The 17,168-nt window shown below is 33.9% G+C and overlaps 3 protein-coding genes across 3 annotated transcripts; 2 read left to right on the top strand and 1 right to left on the bottom strand.

Annotated features, from left to right (window-relative positions):
• The first annotated feature begins 885 nt into the window (after positions 1-885).
• LOC114187076 (probable pre-mRNA-splicing factor ATP-dependent RNA helicase DEAH5) lies at positions 886-4,078 on the top strand. Its single transcript, XM_028075203.1, has one exon. It carries the CDS (start codon positions 999-1,001, stop codon positions 3,759-3,761), a length of 2,763 nt encoding a protein of 920 aa, XP_027931004.1. The 5' UTR covers positions 886-998; the 3' UTR covers positions 3,762-4,078.
• An 804-nt stretch (positions 4,079-4,882) lies between these two features.
• LOC114191557 (30S ribosomal protein S1) lies at positions 4,883-12,535 on the top strand. The gene is made up of 10 exons (XM_028080800.1): positions 4,883-5,237; positions 5,508-5,667; positions 6,228-6,289; positions 6,671-6,830; positions 6,920-7,040; positions 9,596-9,677; positions 9,986-10,089; positions 10,431-10,509; positions 10,614-10,664; positions 12,240-12,535. The coding sequence occupies exons 1-10, from the start codon at positions 4,965-4,967 to the stop codon at positions 12,321-12,323; spliced, it is 1,176 nt and encodes a 391-aa protein (XP_027936601.1). The 5' UTR covers positions 4,883-4,964; the 3' UTR covers positions 12,324-12,535.
• Positions 12,536-12,883: 348 nt separating this feature from the next.
• Positions 12,884-13,936, bottom strand: LOC114191566 (oil body-associated protein 1A-like). Its single transcript, XM_028080813.1, has 3 exons — positions 13,742-13,936; positions 13,262-13,665; positions 12,884-13,189 (listed from the first exon to the last, which is right to left on the bottom strand). Exons 1-3 carry the CDS (start codon positions 13,873-13,875, stop codon positions 13,002-13,004), a joined length of 726 nt encoding a protein of 241 aa, XP_027936614.1. The 5' UTR covers positions 13,876-13,936; the 3' UTR covers positions 12,884-13,001.
• Positions 13,937-17,168: the final 3,232 nt, after the last annotated feature.

The following is a 17,168-nucleotide window of genomic DNA, read 5'->3' as shown; positions in this document are numbered from 1 at the left end:
CTAATATATGATGAATTGTTTCCAAGAAAGTATCCATATAATTAAGAAAACATGATTAGTATTACACATTTACTGTCATGCTATTCAATAAAATATAAATAAAAAATTATACATTTTTGTCATACTAGTTTAGAAAAGATTGTTTATAAGACTATTGCTTGAATAATTTATTATAAAGATTATAATTAAAGATTAAAATATCAACATATATAACTTGACAATCAAATTAATTAAACATTCAAACTATTCAAATATTATTGACCAACATTCTAGCATTTGAAAGAATGAAATTGTGAACACATATAATAGGAGTAGTAAATAATTATTAAAAAAAAAATATGTTGGTGGGTTAAGTGAGTCGGGTTGAGTTCAATCCACTTTTGAAAAGATTGAAAATTTTCTCAACCCAACCTTACTCAAATACGCATGTTGAAACCCATTTTAATATCTGTATATCTAATCAAATATAAGCTGTCTAGCAAATTATCTAAATGTTTTTATTCTTGGTACTTACCGTATCTGTAACTTATCTATCAAACTATCTGAATGTTAAAAATATGGGACTAATTAATTTGAACATCATTTTAACAATTTAATTGTGGTGAGCAGTGAGTTTAAGAGTATAATATAACTTTTTTTGTTGATCAAGTCAAACATAGATTTAGCTTATTATGAGATGAAAACGTGTTGTCCAAGAAAGAAAAAAAAAACTCATTTTACTTAAAAAACGCGTTTTTTATTTAATAAAAAACGCGTTGTTCTATTTCTATTTTTTAAAAGGTGTTGTTTATTATTTTTAAAAGAAAAGAATATGTATTCTTGAAATCTGAAGCATAAAAAAAATTAAATTATTGCAATTCAAATTGTGTATAAATAGTGTAGAAAGCGCAAGATTGTGGAGGTAACGGTTCCTCTGCGATCGTGAATTTCTTGGAGCCTACGCTCTCATCTCACACCACACACACTTTCTCTTACGCGTCTCAATCTCAATTCTGAGGATGGCTGCGAACGATGGATTCGGCACGCTTCAATACTTGTCGCTCCTCTCTAAGGTCTGCGCCGAGTTGGAGTCCCACACCGGCGCCGCCGACAAGGTCCTCGCCGAGTTCATCATCCACTTGGCTCGTTCATCCGACAACCTTCACCACTTCAACGCCGTACTCAACGACAACGGTGCCCATTTTCCTGATTACCTTGTCCGAACGTTTTTCACCCTTGTTCGCGCAGTTCTTGAACCCGCTAAGACAGAGTCCAAAGCCAAAGAAAAGGACAGTGGCAGTTCTTCGTTGAAACCTCTCAAGAGAATCTCCTCTCCGGAAAAAGGGGAAGCAAAACAGTTCACCGCCGCCGGAAAATTGAGTTCTCCCGATAAGGACGAAGACGGAGATGGATTGCCACGCCAAGAAGAAGATGATGATGATGAAGATTTTGAGATTGAGTTGAATGATGATGCACCCGCGTTCTTGCAGGGGCAAACCAAACACTCAATGGACATGTCTCCTCACAAGATTTTCAAGAATCCAGAAGGTTCTCTGCTCCGCAGCGCGGCGCTTCAGTCTGCACTTGCCAAAGAACGAAGGGAAGTGCGAGAACAACATCATAGTTCAATGTTTGATTCAATTCCAAAAGATCTCAATCGCGCTTGGGAAGACCCTATGCCAGACAAAGGTGAAAGACACCTTGCTCACGAGCTTAGGGGTGTTGGTTTATCTGCATTGGACATGCCGGAGTGGAAGGGGAGCAGCGGAAAAACCGTTTCCTTTGGGCCAAAATCAAAGCTTTCTATTCCAGAGCAGAAGCAGAGTTTGCCAATTTATAGATTGAAAAATGAATTGGTTCAGGCTGTGCATGATAATCAGGTGTTGGTGGTGATCGGAGAAACTGGTTCTGGGAAGACTACTCAGATTACCCAGTATCTTGCTGAAGCGGGATACACCACACAGGGGAAAATTGGATGTACTCAACCACGGAGAGCGGCTGCAGTGTCTGTTGCAAAGCGGGTTGCGGAAGAGTTCGGTTGTCGATTGGGGGAGGAAGTTGGTTATGCCATTCGGTTTGAGGATTGCACTGGATCGGATACTCTCATCAAGTACATGACAGATGGTATGCTTCTTAGGGAAATGTTGATGGATGAGACTCTGTCACGGTATTCTGTTATCATGCTTGATGAGGCCCATGAAAGAACTGTTTATACTGATGTTCTTTTTGGACTGCTGAAGCTGCTCCTGAAGCGTAGGCCTGAATTGAGATTGATCGTCACGTCTGCTACTCTGGACGCCGAGAAGTTTTCAGGGTATTTCTTTAACTGTAACATCTTTACAATACCTGGTAGAACTTTTCCTGTGGAGATACTTTATGCTAAACAGCCTGAGAGTGATTACTTAGATGCATCTTTACTCACTGTTCTGCAGATCCACTTGACAGAACCTGAAGGAGACATTCTTCTCTTCTTAACTGGTCAAGAAGAGATTGATTTTGCTTGCCAATCTCTTGTTGAGAGAATGAAGGGATTAGGTAAGAATGTTCCAGAGCTCATCATTTTACCGGTTTATAGTGCTCTTCCTAGTGAAATGCAGTACAGGATATTTGAACCTGCTCCACCTGGGAAAAGGAAAGTGGTTGTGGCCACTAACATTGCTGAGGCTTCTTTGACTATTGACGGGATATGTTATGTAATTGATCCTGGATTTGCCAAGCAGAATGTTTATAACCCGAAGCAAGGTCTTGACTCTTTGGTGATAACTCCAATTTCACAAGCATCAGCCAAACAAAGAGCAGGACGTGCAGGGCGTACCGGACCTGGGAGGTGTTATCGTCTCTATACTGAGAGTGCATACAGGAATGAGATGCCTCCCACTACAGTTCCGGAGATTCAAAGGATAAATCTTACAACAACTACTCTTAATATGAAAGCCATGGGGATAACCGATCTATTGTCCTTTGATTTTATGGATTCACCTTCACCTCAGGCGCTTGTTTCTGCTATGGAGCAGCTTTACAGTCTCGGAGCATTGGATGAAGAGGGCCTGTTAACCAAACTGGGGAGGAAGATGGCAGAATTTCCTTTGGATCCACCGTTGTCCAAGATGCTACTTGCCAGTGTGGATCTTGGGTGCAGTGATGAGATTTTGACCATAATTGCCATGATCCAAACCGGAAATATTTTTTACAGGCCAAGGGAAAAGCAAGGCCAAGCAGATCAGAAGAGGGCAAAGTTTTTCCAGCCAGAGGGAGACCATCTTACTCTACTTGCTGTTTATGAGTCCTGGAAAGCTAAGAACTTTTCAGGGCCGTGGTGTTCTGAGAACTTTGTTCAATCTCGATCGTTGAGAAGAGTCCAGGATGTCAGGAAACAGCTTCTCACTATCATGGAGAGGTACAAATTAGATGTTGCGAGTGCTGGAAATAACTTCACCAAAGTGACGAAGGCCATCACTGCAGGATTCTTTTTCCGTGCTGCTAGAAAGGACCCTCAGGAAGGTTACAGAACCCTGGTTGAGAACCAGTCTGTATATATCCATCCAAGCTCAGCTTTGTTCCACAGACAGCCAGACTGGGTTATCTATCATGAGCTTGTGATGACAACGAAGGAATATATGCGTGAGGTCACTGCCATAGACCCTAAATGGTTAGTTGAATTGGCTCCAACATTTTTCAAAGCTGCAGATCCCACAAAGATGAGCAACCGAAAGCGTCAGGAACGTATACAACCACTTTATGGTGTCTCTGAACAGTGGCGTTTGAGTAAACGCCGTGCATGAGATGTAATTTATCTGCTTCCTCTTGATGCAATGTCTTTTATACTGTAATATATAATTGATGATAAATAAAAATACTGTAATATATAATTGTATATAGTTTTAAACTTAGAAATTTTCCTGGCAGAATGATATAAATGGAGACTTGTAAATACGATATATGCCATGCTAAATTCCAAATGTAATTCGATTGAATTCCCTCTGAGGTGGATAATTTCTTTCAGCTTCTTCAGTAAAAATGGATTGTAGAATGTTGTTATCGTTACTGAAATAATAACAGTTGTGTTCTGAATCCTAGTGGCACAGGCTGTGTTGTTGCAGATGGTTTACAAAATTTGCCTTCCCTCGCAAAGATCTCGTCTACATGGTTTCTCATGACATGGAAATCCCAGGAAGACAAAAATATTTAGCTTCAACGTTATATGAGTAAGCATATTTTGAAAATTTAATAATGTTACATATATCTATTTCTCGATTAGCAAGGCCATGCTTTTTTCCGAAAGTATATAATGTCTATAAAGATAGTGCCTGAAAAATTTAATAAATAGGATAAATGTTTTTGGTACTATCATTTCGCAATCAGCTAACTCGAATTAAAAAAGATAAAATAGAAATAACATCGTATGATTTCATTCAAGTAAAAAGTAAAGATTGCACAATAAATAGAATTAAAATTTTTATAAGAGATTCTTCCTAATATTTTCTAATTTCTGGTCAACTTAGAAATGTTGTCGTAAATTAATTTAAAATATTTTTTTATAAAAGTTTAAAAATTAATTAAGCCATCAATAAATAAATTAATAAAAGATGAGATAGTATAAACTAATTGAAAGAAAATACTGAAATAGATATTTTTTAATACCCTTTCACTCTTAGTTAAGATTTATAAAATATTATGTTTTTTCATAAATTTTAGTTAATAACAAAAAATATGTTTAAAGAATATGGCAGTCATAAAGAAAAGAAAACACAATTCTGCGTGTTTATCCTCCGACCACAAGTTACTACTTACGAGGTAGGAGGGGTAGCATACGAGATTAGCGGTGCAAGAAGCGACACTTGGAACATATCCATTGGTTGTTCCAATCTATCTATCTGTGCCTTATATTATATCCATCCATTTACCAATTCAATCTTCTTTCTTTCAGGTTCAGTGAGACCTGAACTTCTTTGAGTTTATGTCAAAGAAAAAAACAACAAACAATAATGCCCATTTTCTCTGCAACTGCAACGTTCGCTTCCTACACTTCCATCTCCTTCCTCTCAGCTTCACAATCTCAATCACACCTTTCTCCTTTCCTCAATTTCCCTCACAAGTTTACTGTGAAGACACCGTGGCAATGGCAGCACCATCACTACCACACTCATAAACTCTTAATCTCTTCTTCTGGCAATACCCAAATTGACCAAAATCTTGAAAGTGGACTACTTCAACGCCCTACTCCTCCAGACCCACAGGATGACGCTCGTCTTGCTCGGGTCTGTCATTCTTATTCATATCATTTGCGCAATTTTCAGTTTTAGTTTTATCATATAACCAATTTATTACTTCTTTCATATTATAGATATAAATGCAACATAACATCTTTTCTTAATCTTGTTATACCCAAAAGCTATTATTTAGAGGGAATATAAACTCCAATCGATTATTGCCTCAGCATGTTCTATTTAAATGGTTAAGCTTTGGATTAATGCTAATTTCTATCACTGTATGTTGTGTTCTGATACTTGATTTCTGCAATGAAGTAGAGATCATCAGATTGGAAGGCTGCAAAGGCATATAAAGATAGTGGACTCATTTATAACGGTAGGATTGAAGGCTATAATTCTGGAGGCCTGCGGGTTCGGTTTTATTCTATTCTGGGATTTCTCCCATTCCCCGAGTTGAGTCCAGTGCATACTTGTAAAGGTATCCATCCATCTATATGTTCATCGTCAATGTTTCTTACATTATTCTTCTTTCCCTTTTTCCTAAATCTTAGTTCGAGTTAAAGGGTTAAAAGCTGGTCGTTAACGTTCTCATCTTGCTTTCCCTCTCTCTGTTTTTATGCTGAAGAACTTCCCCCTCCCACTGAAGAAACAATCTTATGGCCACTTTAGAAACTGTAGTTTCAGTTTATGTAAATAAAATAGGTTTCCTGTAATATCATAAAAGTTTTGTTATAGTGTTGAAAATTGCTTACATTTTCCCTTCAGCATCTTCGTGTTTGTCAAACACTAGTTAATGATCATATCTTAGAGCCATTCACGTTCATGGCTTCCCTTTTAGCATCCTTTGGTACCCATAATCCATAATACAGATAAAAAATTGGTGGTTTCCTATGGCTTGTTGTATAGTGTTTGGCCATGTTTGCCTGTCTAAGCAAGCCATTTAATCATCTGTTTCGATATATTTTAGGTGCTTCGTATTGATAATAGCATGTGGAGTTGAAATTGCTGATTTATTGTAGCATTGATTCTTTTGTGTAGAACCAGAGAAACCTATCCAAGAAATTGCAAGAGGCTTAGTTGGTTCCGTCATATCGGCAAAGGTAGACTTTATAATTTAAATAATGAGTACTATATGTTACAACTTTTTATTCTGCTAATGTAATACAATGTTTAGTCCTGAAGCTACTGCCTAAAAAAACTATTGTCCCCTGAATCTAGAAAACTCTTGCAACTTATTTGCTGCACAACAGCCATCTGAACTGAGCTATTTCAACTTTTCAAGAACTATTTGGACCTTGAAAAATAACATTCTTAGATGTTTGCATATTGAAGTATTTATTTAGTGCTTCGTGCATCAGTTTGCATCACAATCTTTTGCTCTACCCTTAATTAGGTTATAGTAGCAATTTTTTTCAACATACTAGCTATGTTTATATGATGGGCTGTTTAAAATTTATAATTGCAGTTTCTTCCAATTTTAGGTAATTCTAGCGGATGAGGATAACAAGAGATTGATATTCTCTGAAAAGGAAGGTGCGTGGTCCAAATTTTCAAAACAGATCAATGTAGGGGACATTTTTGAAGGAAAAGTTGGTTATGTTGAGGATTATGGTGCTTTTGTTCATTTGCGGTTCCCTGACGGTAACTACCGTGCATAGCTCATATGTTTACAATTTTCTTTTTTCACTTTACCATGAACAAGTTACTAGTGACATCACAGAATGATGCAGGTCTTTATCACCTTACTGGACTAATACACATCTCAGAGGTGTCATGGGATCTAGTTCAGGATGTCAGAGATATCTTAAAAGTAGGTGACCAAGTGAGGGCCAAGGTTGTCGGTATTGATGGGTGAGATTCCCAATAGTTATGCTTTTTAGAGGATATTTTTAAGCAGACTTATTAAATTTGTTCTTCGAAAGTTTATAGGACAATTTTTATGTTAGTTGTTGAATTTTAGTAAACTAAAAATAAGCTCTTAAAATTAATTTTCATTTTTCACATTTATAATTCTTTTATGTTGCCATTAAAATGACATATAGTCTCTTCATACTGTAAGGTTTAGGCAAAGTGATGGAAGAAGAAAGCATGAAAGAGAAACTGTTAGAATGAATGTTATTGCATAAGAGAAGGATACAAAGGTTTATATATAGTAATACATGGATAACAGAAATGTGCAGACGTAACAGACTGCATAACAGAAGCCCATGCATACATATATATATCCTTAACACGCCCTCCTTAAACTTAGGGTGGAGGTTGTAAAGCAGACACACGAAGTTTATCACGAAAAGGTAGAAACGAGGAACCGGATAGAGCTTTGGTGAAAACATCGGCGACCTGATAACGAGCAGGTATATGACAAATACATCGCTGTTGTTTGTGGATGAGATCGCGAACATAGTGGACGTCGAGAGCGAAGTGTTTGGTTTTAGAGTGCATAACAGGGTTGGCGGTGAGCATAACGACACCAAGGTTGTCAGAATAAATTGTGGGAGTGGTTGGTTGAAGATTGAGTTCACGAAGAAGGTTACAAAGCCAGGAAACATCAGTAGCGACAGCGGCGATACTTCGTGACTCAGCTTCTGTGCTGCTGCGAGAGACAACGTGTTGTTTCTTGGATGACCAAGTGATGAGATTAGAACCTAAGTATATACAGAACCCAGTGGTTGATTTGTGGTCATCAGTGTCTGACCCCCAATCGGCATCAGCAAAAGCGTGGACAGAGAAGCTTTTGCAGGATGTGAAACGAAGACCATGGGAGTGAGTGCCGGCAACGTAACGAAGGATCCGCTTGACAGCCTTCCAATGATGAAGTTGAGGGTTGTGCATATACTGTGAGACTTTATTAACAGCAAACGTGATATCAGGGCGAGTGAACGTCAAGTACTGGAGGGCACCAACAACTTGCCGAAAGAGAGTCGGATCTTGAAAAACTGTGGAGCCATCTGCGGTGAGTTTAGGTGATGAGACCATAGGTGAAGGTTGGGAATTTGCATTGACCATGTTGGCTTTTTGGAGAAGTTGGTGGATATATTTGGTTTGACTGAGAAGTAATGAGCCATCAGGTGTCCAATGAGCCTCAATACCAAGAAAGTAGTGAAGGCATCCCAGATCTTTGAGCGAGAATGAATTGTTTAGAGTAGTGATGAGATTCTTAATAGCTTGTGATGAGGAACCTGTAATGAGAATGTCATCAACGTAAATTAATATATGTAGAACAAATTTGGAATTAGTAAGAGTGAAGAGAGAGGGGTCAGATATAGTGGGTTTAAAACCCAGTTGCACCAGAGTGTTGCTTAATTTTTGATACCAGGCTCGAGGAGCCTGTTTCAACCCATAGATGGCTTTGTGCAGGCGACAAACTTGATGTGAATTGGAGGAAAAACCAAAGGGTTGATCCATATATACAATTTCATTAAGTTCACCATTGAGGAAGGCGTTGTTTACGTCCAGTTGATGAACAGGCCAAGCATGAGATATGGCAAGCGAGAGAACGACCCTGATTGTCACAGGTTTAACCACGGGACTAAACGTATCGAAATAATCAATTCCTTCTATCTGATTGAAACCACGAGCTACCAATCGGGCTTTTCGTCGTTGCAGAGACCCATCTGAATTATATTTATTTTTAAAAATCCACTTGCAACTAATAATGTGAACTCCTGGGGGAGGATCAACAAGGGTCCACGTGTTGTTTTTGATGAGAGCGTTGTATTCAAGCTCCATAGCATGTTTCCATTCTGGATCATCAATGGCAACCTGGGGAGTACGAGGCATAGTGTTTGTAGTAGTTACAGTCCAGACCTTGGGCTTTGATATGCCAGACTTTGCTCTTGTTAAATTGTGTATTAATAATGACGTACACGAATTTACTTAAAATAAATGATGAATTTAAAAGAAGAAAACTACCTTTAGAACTTTGTATTTATTTATTTAAATTTTGGAACCAAATTAACCATTGTGTCAAAATTTCATTGATATTCTTGTTGGTTGACTAAATCCATGCTTCGAAATCATAGGATTTAAATACAGTGAAGCTATTTGCTTTGTTGTGAATAAACTATGTAAACAATTTAAGCCATTGGATGAATGCACTTGTGGTTTTATATCTAATATGTCCCTTCATGCGTTAGCATTGAGCTCTTAGGACTTGAAGCATGAAAGATGTAAAGAATACACTGCCTTGTGTTAAAATTAACTTTTGTCTACAACAACGAGTACAACAAGGATTTAACTATGAACCTCATAGTTATAGAGGCTTGTATACCATGTCATGAATTAACACTATAAATACTTGGTGAACCACATGAATGAATTTTAGATCAAACATTGTTATTTTTCTATTTTGATACATTTCGTCTGTGTTCATCATGGAAATCATTTTTGACTTATCTTTCTTGCAGGGTAAAATCAAGGATCACCTTATCAATTAAACAGCTAGAAGAAGATCCACTTCTAGAAACTCTGGACAAAGTAATACCTCAGGTTTGTAGTGTAGGGAACTCTCACCTTGTCTCCTTAATTCTTGGGATGCAGCCTATATATATGTTGAGCAACTTTGCTTAATCCAATTGGCTTTAAGATATTTGACACGATATCAGAGTTTATAGTTCTAGAATAATTACTGTAAGCTCGCCTGGTTTGGCAAACAACAATGAAGTGGGGTGTTGAGAAATCTAACATTCGCTTGAAGACAATTGGTTTTAATATAAGATCTAACATGTATAATCATGAAATATACATTCATATGCAGGTGGAAGGAAATGTTTTGATCAATAATTTCTATATTTCAGGATGGTTCGTCTGATCTTGATTCTCTAAACGGTGGTGAGGATGATAGTATTGAACCTCTTCCAGGGCTTGAAACAATCCTTGAAGAGCTACAACAGGAAGATGGGTATGTTTTCAAACTATTTGAAAATTTTAACTACTTCAAATATTGGCAATCAGAGTTAGAGTCTCAGTAATTGAAATTCATCTAGAAACAATACCATGCCTTGTCTTGTCCCACAAAAAGAAACGCTCTTGAAAATACAGGCACACTGTGAAGTACAACTTTGACTAGAAAAATACTGGCACACTGTGATATTCATCCTTGTATCCAAATCGTGTATTTCGTGCCCTTCATTTTGTTAATGCTTTTAGTTAAATGGAAGTATCAATTAGATGACTTTTCAAAAAACGAATTAGAATGAATGCATTATGACTTTTCTATGGTGTGACGACATTCTGTCACAGTATATATGATGTGAGAATCAGCCGTCAAGGGTTTGAAAAACGAGTGGTCTCGCAAGACTTGCAACTGTGGCTTTCTAATGTGAGTTTTCATTCAAAATTCTTTCTTAAATAATGGAAGGTGCCAATTCATTTAATTGTTTATTTTGGTCATGATTTTCATTTCTTCCAATTTTTGAATCTTAGGCACCTCCCACGAACCAAAGGTTTACTCTACTTGCTCGTGCTGGAAGACAGGTATTTTCCTTTCATTAATGCATGACACTTTCAATCTCAATTGCCACCTCATAATTTTTAAAATGAAACAGCGTAAAAGGAATGTGCAACACATAGTTTGCAATAGGCTTCTTAATGATATGGACCTTTATGTTAAATATTTGTTTTATGAATTGCACGTGACTATATCTCTATTTTAGTTTGATGAATAAATAAATCTATAATAGTCTCTCTGACCTTATAATTGAGGAGCAAGTCACCCAATCAATTTTAGTTTGTAAGAATTTTTGTCTCTAGTTGAGCATTATGCAAGTGAAATGCACCTCAAAGCTACAAAACAGGTGTTTAGATGTCAAAGAAAAATACAATTTTGGCCTTTTAGTACGAGATGATTGAATTAGCTTCTCTAATAATATTGGAGGGACTCAATTGATAATCTGAGAAGTAATTCACGGTACTATTATTGATCAATTTACAACCAGTGTTCAATTTAGGAAGATTTTAATTGATCTTATAATCAAGCATTGAGTGTTGCATCAATTGTCATGTGATGAGGTGAGTAAGTCACAATCGAATTGAATTATGGTGTTTGAATTGTTATACTTTTAAGTAGAAATATTTACGAGAAAGATTTATATTTTGACTATTAGTTATAATTTTTATAATTTTTAGTTTGGTGGTAAAAATTTGATGTAACGGCTAGCATTAGAGTCATGATCGTGAGTTTGATTTTCAGTGGAACAACTGTGGAAGGTTATAACTTATATCAATGGTCCCATAGCATTAGAGTCATGATCATGAGTTTGATGATCATGAATTTGATTTTCAGTGGAACAACTGTGGAAAGTTATATCAATGGTCCCATAGCAAATATCAGATGCGTTAATTTACAATCAAATGGTCATGCTCGCACTGCCATTCTCTTTTAAACTGAAAGATTTAAACCCTAACTATTAACTACAATCTTTTAGTTTGATGGTAAGAGTTTGATCTAACATGCAAAAATAAAACAAAGATTCGTGTTCACAACTAAGTTGCAACAACCATATGCCATAATCCCATTTTTTTCATGAATTTATTTTTCTTAAAAGAAATGCAGAAAATGGAACTATTATTCTATTTTACCAAAAAAAATAGAATAATATTTTTTATTAAAAATATTTGTTTTAAGTTCCTGTAAGTACTCTGTTGTTTGATTTTTTGCAACTCTTGTCTTCCTGTCTCTAACTTATTGATGAACTCACTTCTTTGCTCTTCAAACGAGTTGACCAACAAGTTGAAAGAGTAGAGAGAAATAATGACTAGGCAGTCCCATTAACAGAAAAATCAACAGATATTTTTAATAAAGACTCAGTTAAAAATGAGATATTTAAAACTTAATCAATCATTTAAGCCTAATTATCTGTTTTCACGCTTTTAAGTAAATATTGTTAACATTCTAAGGAAATGTTGTTAACCTATAATAAATTTAGCTCAAAGTATTCTAATATATTTTGTTTCTCTTTCTTCACTTATTTTTCCTGACATAATTGGAATATATTACCTATATTTATAATGTATACAAAATGTGACATATGCTTTTCTCATGTGATGCAGGTGCAGGAGATACACTTGACTACATCTCTCGATCAGGAAGGTATCAAGAAGGCATTACAACGAGTGTTGGAGCGTGTCCCCTGAATCTTATTCACTCAGCTCTTCCTTTACACAATCACTTATTTTGTACAGTTACATCTCACAAATTTAAGACACGCTGTTATTGTATTTATAAATCTGATATATATTCTCTCATTCCTCAACGTATTTGAAAAATGTTCAAGAATTGACTGATAAAATAGTCCTTGTACAAACACTCCATTCGACGACAATTTGCTTGAACACATTTCTGTTTATCATAAGTTCAAATAGGAATAAAAAGAGTGCATATAAGTTGAAAGTTTCCCATTGAATCAAAATGAAAAATTTGAATAACATATTAAAAAAAAGATCACAAACAGGTTGAGTTGAAATGTTGATTTCTTATATATTTACTCATGTTTCAATCTCTCCAAGAGTCTGCTGGTGGACTGAGTAAAGGAGAGAGAACGTTATGAATATACAAATATGAACAATTGAAGGCTCACCCAGAGACAAATATGTCTCATTATGATAAAAACCTATTATCAATATCAGAACATATCGAATACATGTTATAGACGACAGAGAATCATCAGAGGAAACATAAAGATAAAACATTTTTATTATAATATGACATTAAAACACATTACATTATGTTTATAATATAAAGTTCCGAAACATCTAAGCATAAGATGTTCAGAAAACACAGGATGTCCCCTATATAGGTAAAGCAGAAGATGTTCAGACAACAGAGACCCTGGTGGCTGACGGTGGAGCAGAATCGGCGTTGAGGTGGACCTCCCTGAGGCGAGTCTCAAGTCCCTTACCCCCTCCATTGGCCAATGGATGAATTCCATGTTCTGGCCCTGTCATATATTCCCTACCTTTCCTTTCTTCATCATAGTCTATCCCCATCCGCTCTGCACAACCTACAAATAGAAGCCATGAAGACCAAGAATTACAAAGTAAACAACAAACACATGAAGGAAATGTATATATACTTTTGACTAGGTGATCATAGATCTGGCCATCTCTAGTGAAAGCCATCATGAGCTGAGGTATCCCAAATGGGAGAGAGTGACCCTTGTCAACTTGCCAGAAATGGAAAACTTTGCCGTAAGTCTTGCTGACTGTCTCCATGTCTCGGCGCTGAATGGAAGCAGGAATCTTAGGCATGTAGAGGAGACCACTCTTGACCTCGTACAAGTGAGAGTGCCAGAGACGCTTCTCCTCGTCCGGCAGTGTTAAGTATAGGTTTTCAGAGATGATGTACTCAAGCCCTATAAGCCTCGCCTTCTTCTCGGGGCCGTCGTAGATGAGACACTGCCTCATCTCCTCGTTCTTGTGCGCGCAAAAGTGGTGTGCCTCCACTTGTCGGGTCATGTCATCGGAGTAAAAGTGAAACCTGCATTACATTGTAACAGTCATGCATGGTAGACTAATCAAAGAAAAGAAAACGTATATTAAATTGATTTGCTCACGCGCAAAGATGTTGGTGGATTTTGTTGATGGGGTCGAAGTTTTGGATAACAGATGTAGCAGTGTCACGGAGGTAGGTTCCTGTTTCAGTTGGCTCGGCGTCTAGAACTTGTGGGTGGTTGTCGTTGGTCGACATTTTTGGGCTGAGATTGATGAGTTGAATGTTTGAGATGGTTATGGTTATATATATATATATATATATATATATATATATATATATATATATATATATAGATAGATAGATAGATTGATGATGAAGGAAGTGGTACAATAACACCGTGACAACGTTGGAAGCATGCAGCTTCACGCGTGGTTCACAAACTTGACGTGGCACCCTTCACAAATTTAGTGGCATCACACGTGGCTCTTCTATACTAAAGTTCGTTTCTTATTCGACTTTTATACTATCTTACCAACGCATATACGATAAGTGTATTTGATATTTGATATGAAACTAATCTGATACATCAAAAATTTTTAAAATAATAATATTTATAAAATAAAAAATATAAAATAATTCTTAAAGACATAATAAATATATAATTGTTTTTATGTGAAGCAAGACTAAAAACATATATATTAAAGTTGTTAACATAAAAAATATAAATTATTGTCATCATAAAAATATTATTTAAAAAAAATTCTTAAATAATGATCAATTTTAGTAACCAACAATAAATATGTTAGAGACCAATTATTTTGATAGCCAAAACTTGACAGCTAATTTTTATGACCAATTTAAAAACCAATTTATAATTGAAACTATTTTAATTATCAATTTAGAGACCAATTATAATTTTTTTAGAACTATTTTAGTTGTCAATTTAATCACTATATAGTGATTAATTATTTTTTGTTACTAAAATTGATCACTATTCAAAGATTTACTTGTAATGTACTATGATTTTGTAAATTATATAATCCATTGATAAGTATCGATAAAGTGTCCTAAAGTATCAGACATAATACGTGTCAGATACGGATACATGATTCAAGTTAAAGTATCGGTGCATCATAGTACCAAACAAATTAAGTTCTAATATAAATTTATGGTTAAATACATCTTTATTTTTAAATTTGACGTAAATTATTTTTTTTTCAAAATATTTTAATATAGTTTGATTTTTAAATTTAAATTAAATAAATATAATTTTTTAATTTAATTGTGTTTAATTATTTTTAACATCTCAAAAACGTTTTAAAATATTGTTTTAGTTGTTTATAACATTTTAATATATTTAAACTCAAATGTAAAACCATGTCTAACAAAATTAATGTTATTAAACAAAAAAATTATATCTATTTAATTTTAAAATTAAAATACATTAAAAATAGAGATATTAGCATATTTTAATTTTTTTATCTAAATTTAAAAACATAAAAAAGATATTTAATCCATAAATTTATTAAAATCTTACTTATTTCAAGTATAACAAACATAATAATGATATAGTACGAAGAATTTACAGAAAATTATGATTTATAAAAGATCCCGTGAATAATTAAATCACGCACAAAAAATTATTACTTGACATTTCTTAATCGAACAAAATGACGAATTATTCCAAATGTATTTAAAATTAATTATCTTTTGAAATTGCTATTTCTTTATCATTCTTTATTGTTTTTTATTTTAATTTTTCTCTCTCGCAAAATAATGATCGTAAAATTTAGATTAAAATACTTCGTTAGTCATCGTTTTTATCGCAAAATTTCAATTTGGTCATCATTTTTGTAAATTAGTATCAATTAGGTTTTTCTCGGAAATAGGTGCCACGTGTCAGCTCCTCGTTTTTTTGAATTTTTTTAAAATTTTTTTTACATTTTTTTTAAATTTTTAATTTAAAAAAAAAATATTTATGCCACGTGTCACGTGTGTAGTGTGCCAGGTGTCAATCTAATATGGTGACACATGTCAAATTATTGTATGAATCTCAATTTGGTCCTCATATTTGTTAATTTGATTTGATTTGAGTCCCAAATTTTTTTAAAAATTTTCAATTTCACGCACTCCAAATTTAAACCAAATTTTACTTTTATATAATGTTATGATTATTTTTATTAAAATTGATATTTTTATTAAATATTTTAATAATATTAATTGTATTTAATATTAAAATTTTAAATATATTTATTTTAATTTGTTATAAAATTATTTTAAAATTTTACATTTGAATTTATAAAATTGTTATTTTTAAGTCAACTCTAAAATATTGTTGATATTGAATATTATACAAATATTTAAAATATAAATTTATTAATAGAAATATCACTTGTAATGAAAGTATCATCATTATATTTATAAAAAAATTAAATTTGTTCTAAATTTGGAGCACATGAAATTAAAATTTTTTTAAAAAATTTGGAACTAAAATCAAATCAAATTAACAAAAATGAGAACCAAATTGAGATTCATACACTAATTTGACATGTGTCACCATATTAGATTGACACGTGGCACACTACAAACCTGACACGTGACATAAATAATTTAAAAAAGAAATTAAACAAATTTAAAAAAAAATTAAAAAATTAAAAAAAAATCAAAAAATTCAAAAAAAGAGGAGCTGACACGTGGCACCTACTTAACAGTGTTAGTTCGTTCTCTACTGACGAAAAGACCTAATTGATATTAATTTACAGAAATGAAAACCTAATTGAAACTAATAAAAATACGAGAACCAAATTGAGATTTTGCGACAAAAACGAGGACTAAGAGAGTATTTTAACCTAAAATTTATTTTAGTTTCCTGATTTCCAATTGCATAAATTAGATGTAATATTTTTCCGAGTGCCACTGTACTTACAAAAAAAAAACTATGGTGCTTTGCCACTGAGATAATGCCACATAGCTTTTCAACCTGAATTCAACTAAGTTTATCCATTTTGTTGTGTTTATATTTCTTCAAACTAAAACAGTAGTTTGGTTGTTTTTTCATTTGACATTTTTTTTAATTCTTTATTGCTTAAATTATATTGTTACATTTTAATAATTAAGTATTTTGATGTGATACTTATGGAAGAACTAAACCCGCAACCAATATATATATATATATATATATATATATATATATATATATATATATATATATATATATATAATTTATTTCTGTTTTGTTTATAATGAGTAAAAAATTACTTTAATTTCGTGTTTCCATGTTAAGTCTTTGAAGACCAAATAAGCGAATCACAAGACACTATAAAACAACACGAAATAGTGAATAAAAAAATGAGCAGTCAAAAGAAAAAGACAAGGAAAAAAATAAGTAAAGAAAAAATGAAAATAAAAAAAAATTATAAAAAACATGTTATTCTTCGATACTCCAATTCTTTTACATTTTGTTACAATTTAAAATACTCACTTAGAACTATGAAATGCTCAAAATAGTCATCATCAACTAATTACTTTCAAATTTATATCATCATAAT

This window comes from Vigna unguiculata, chromosome 1 (assembly GCF_004118075.2).
Source record: "Vigna unguiculata cultivar IT97K-499-35 chromosome 1, ASM411807v1, whole genome shotgun sequence".
Classification (NCBI taxonomy): domain Eukaryota; kingdom Viridiplantae; phylum Streptophyta; class Magnoliopsida; order Fabales; family Fabaceae; genus Vigna; species Vigna unguiculata.
This window is presented reverse-complemented; position numbering and strand designations above follow the sequence as displayed.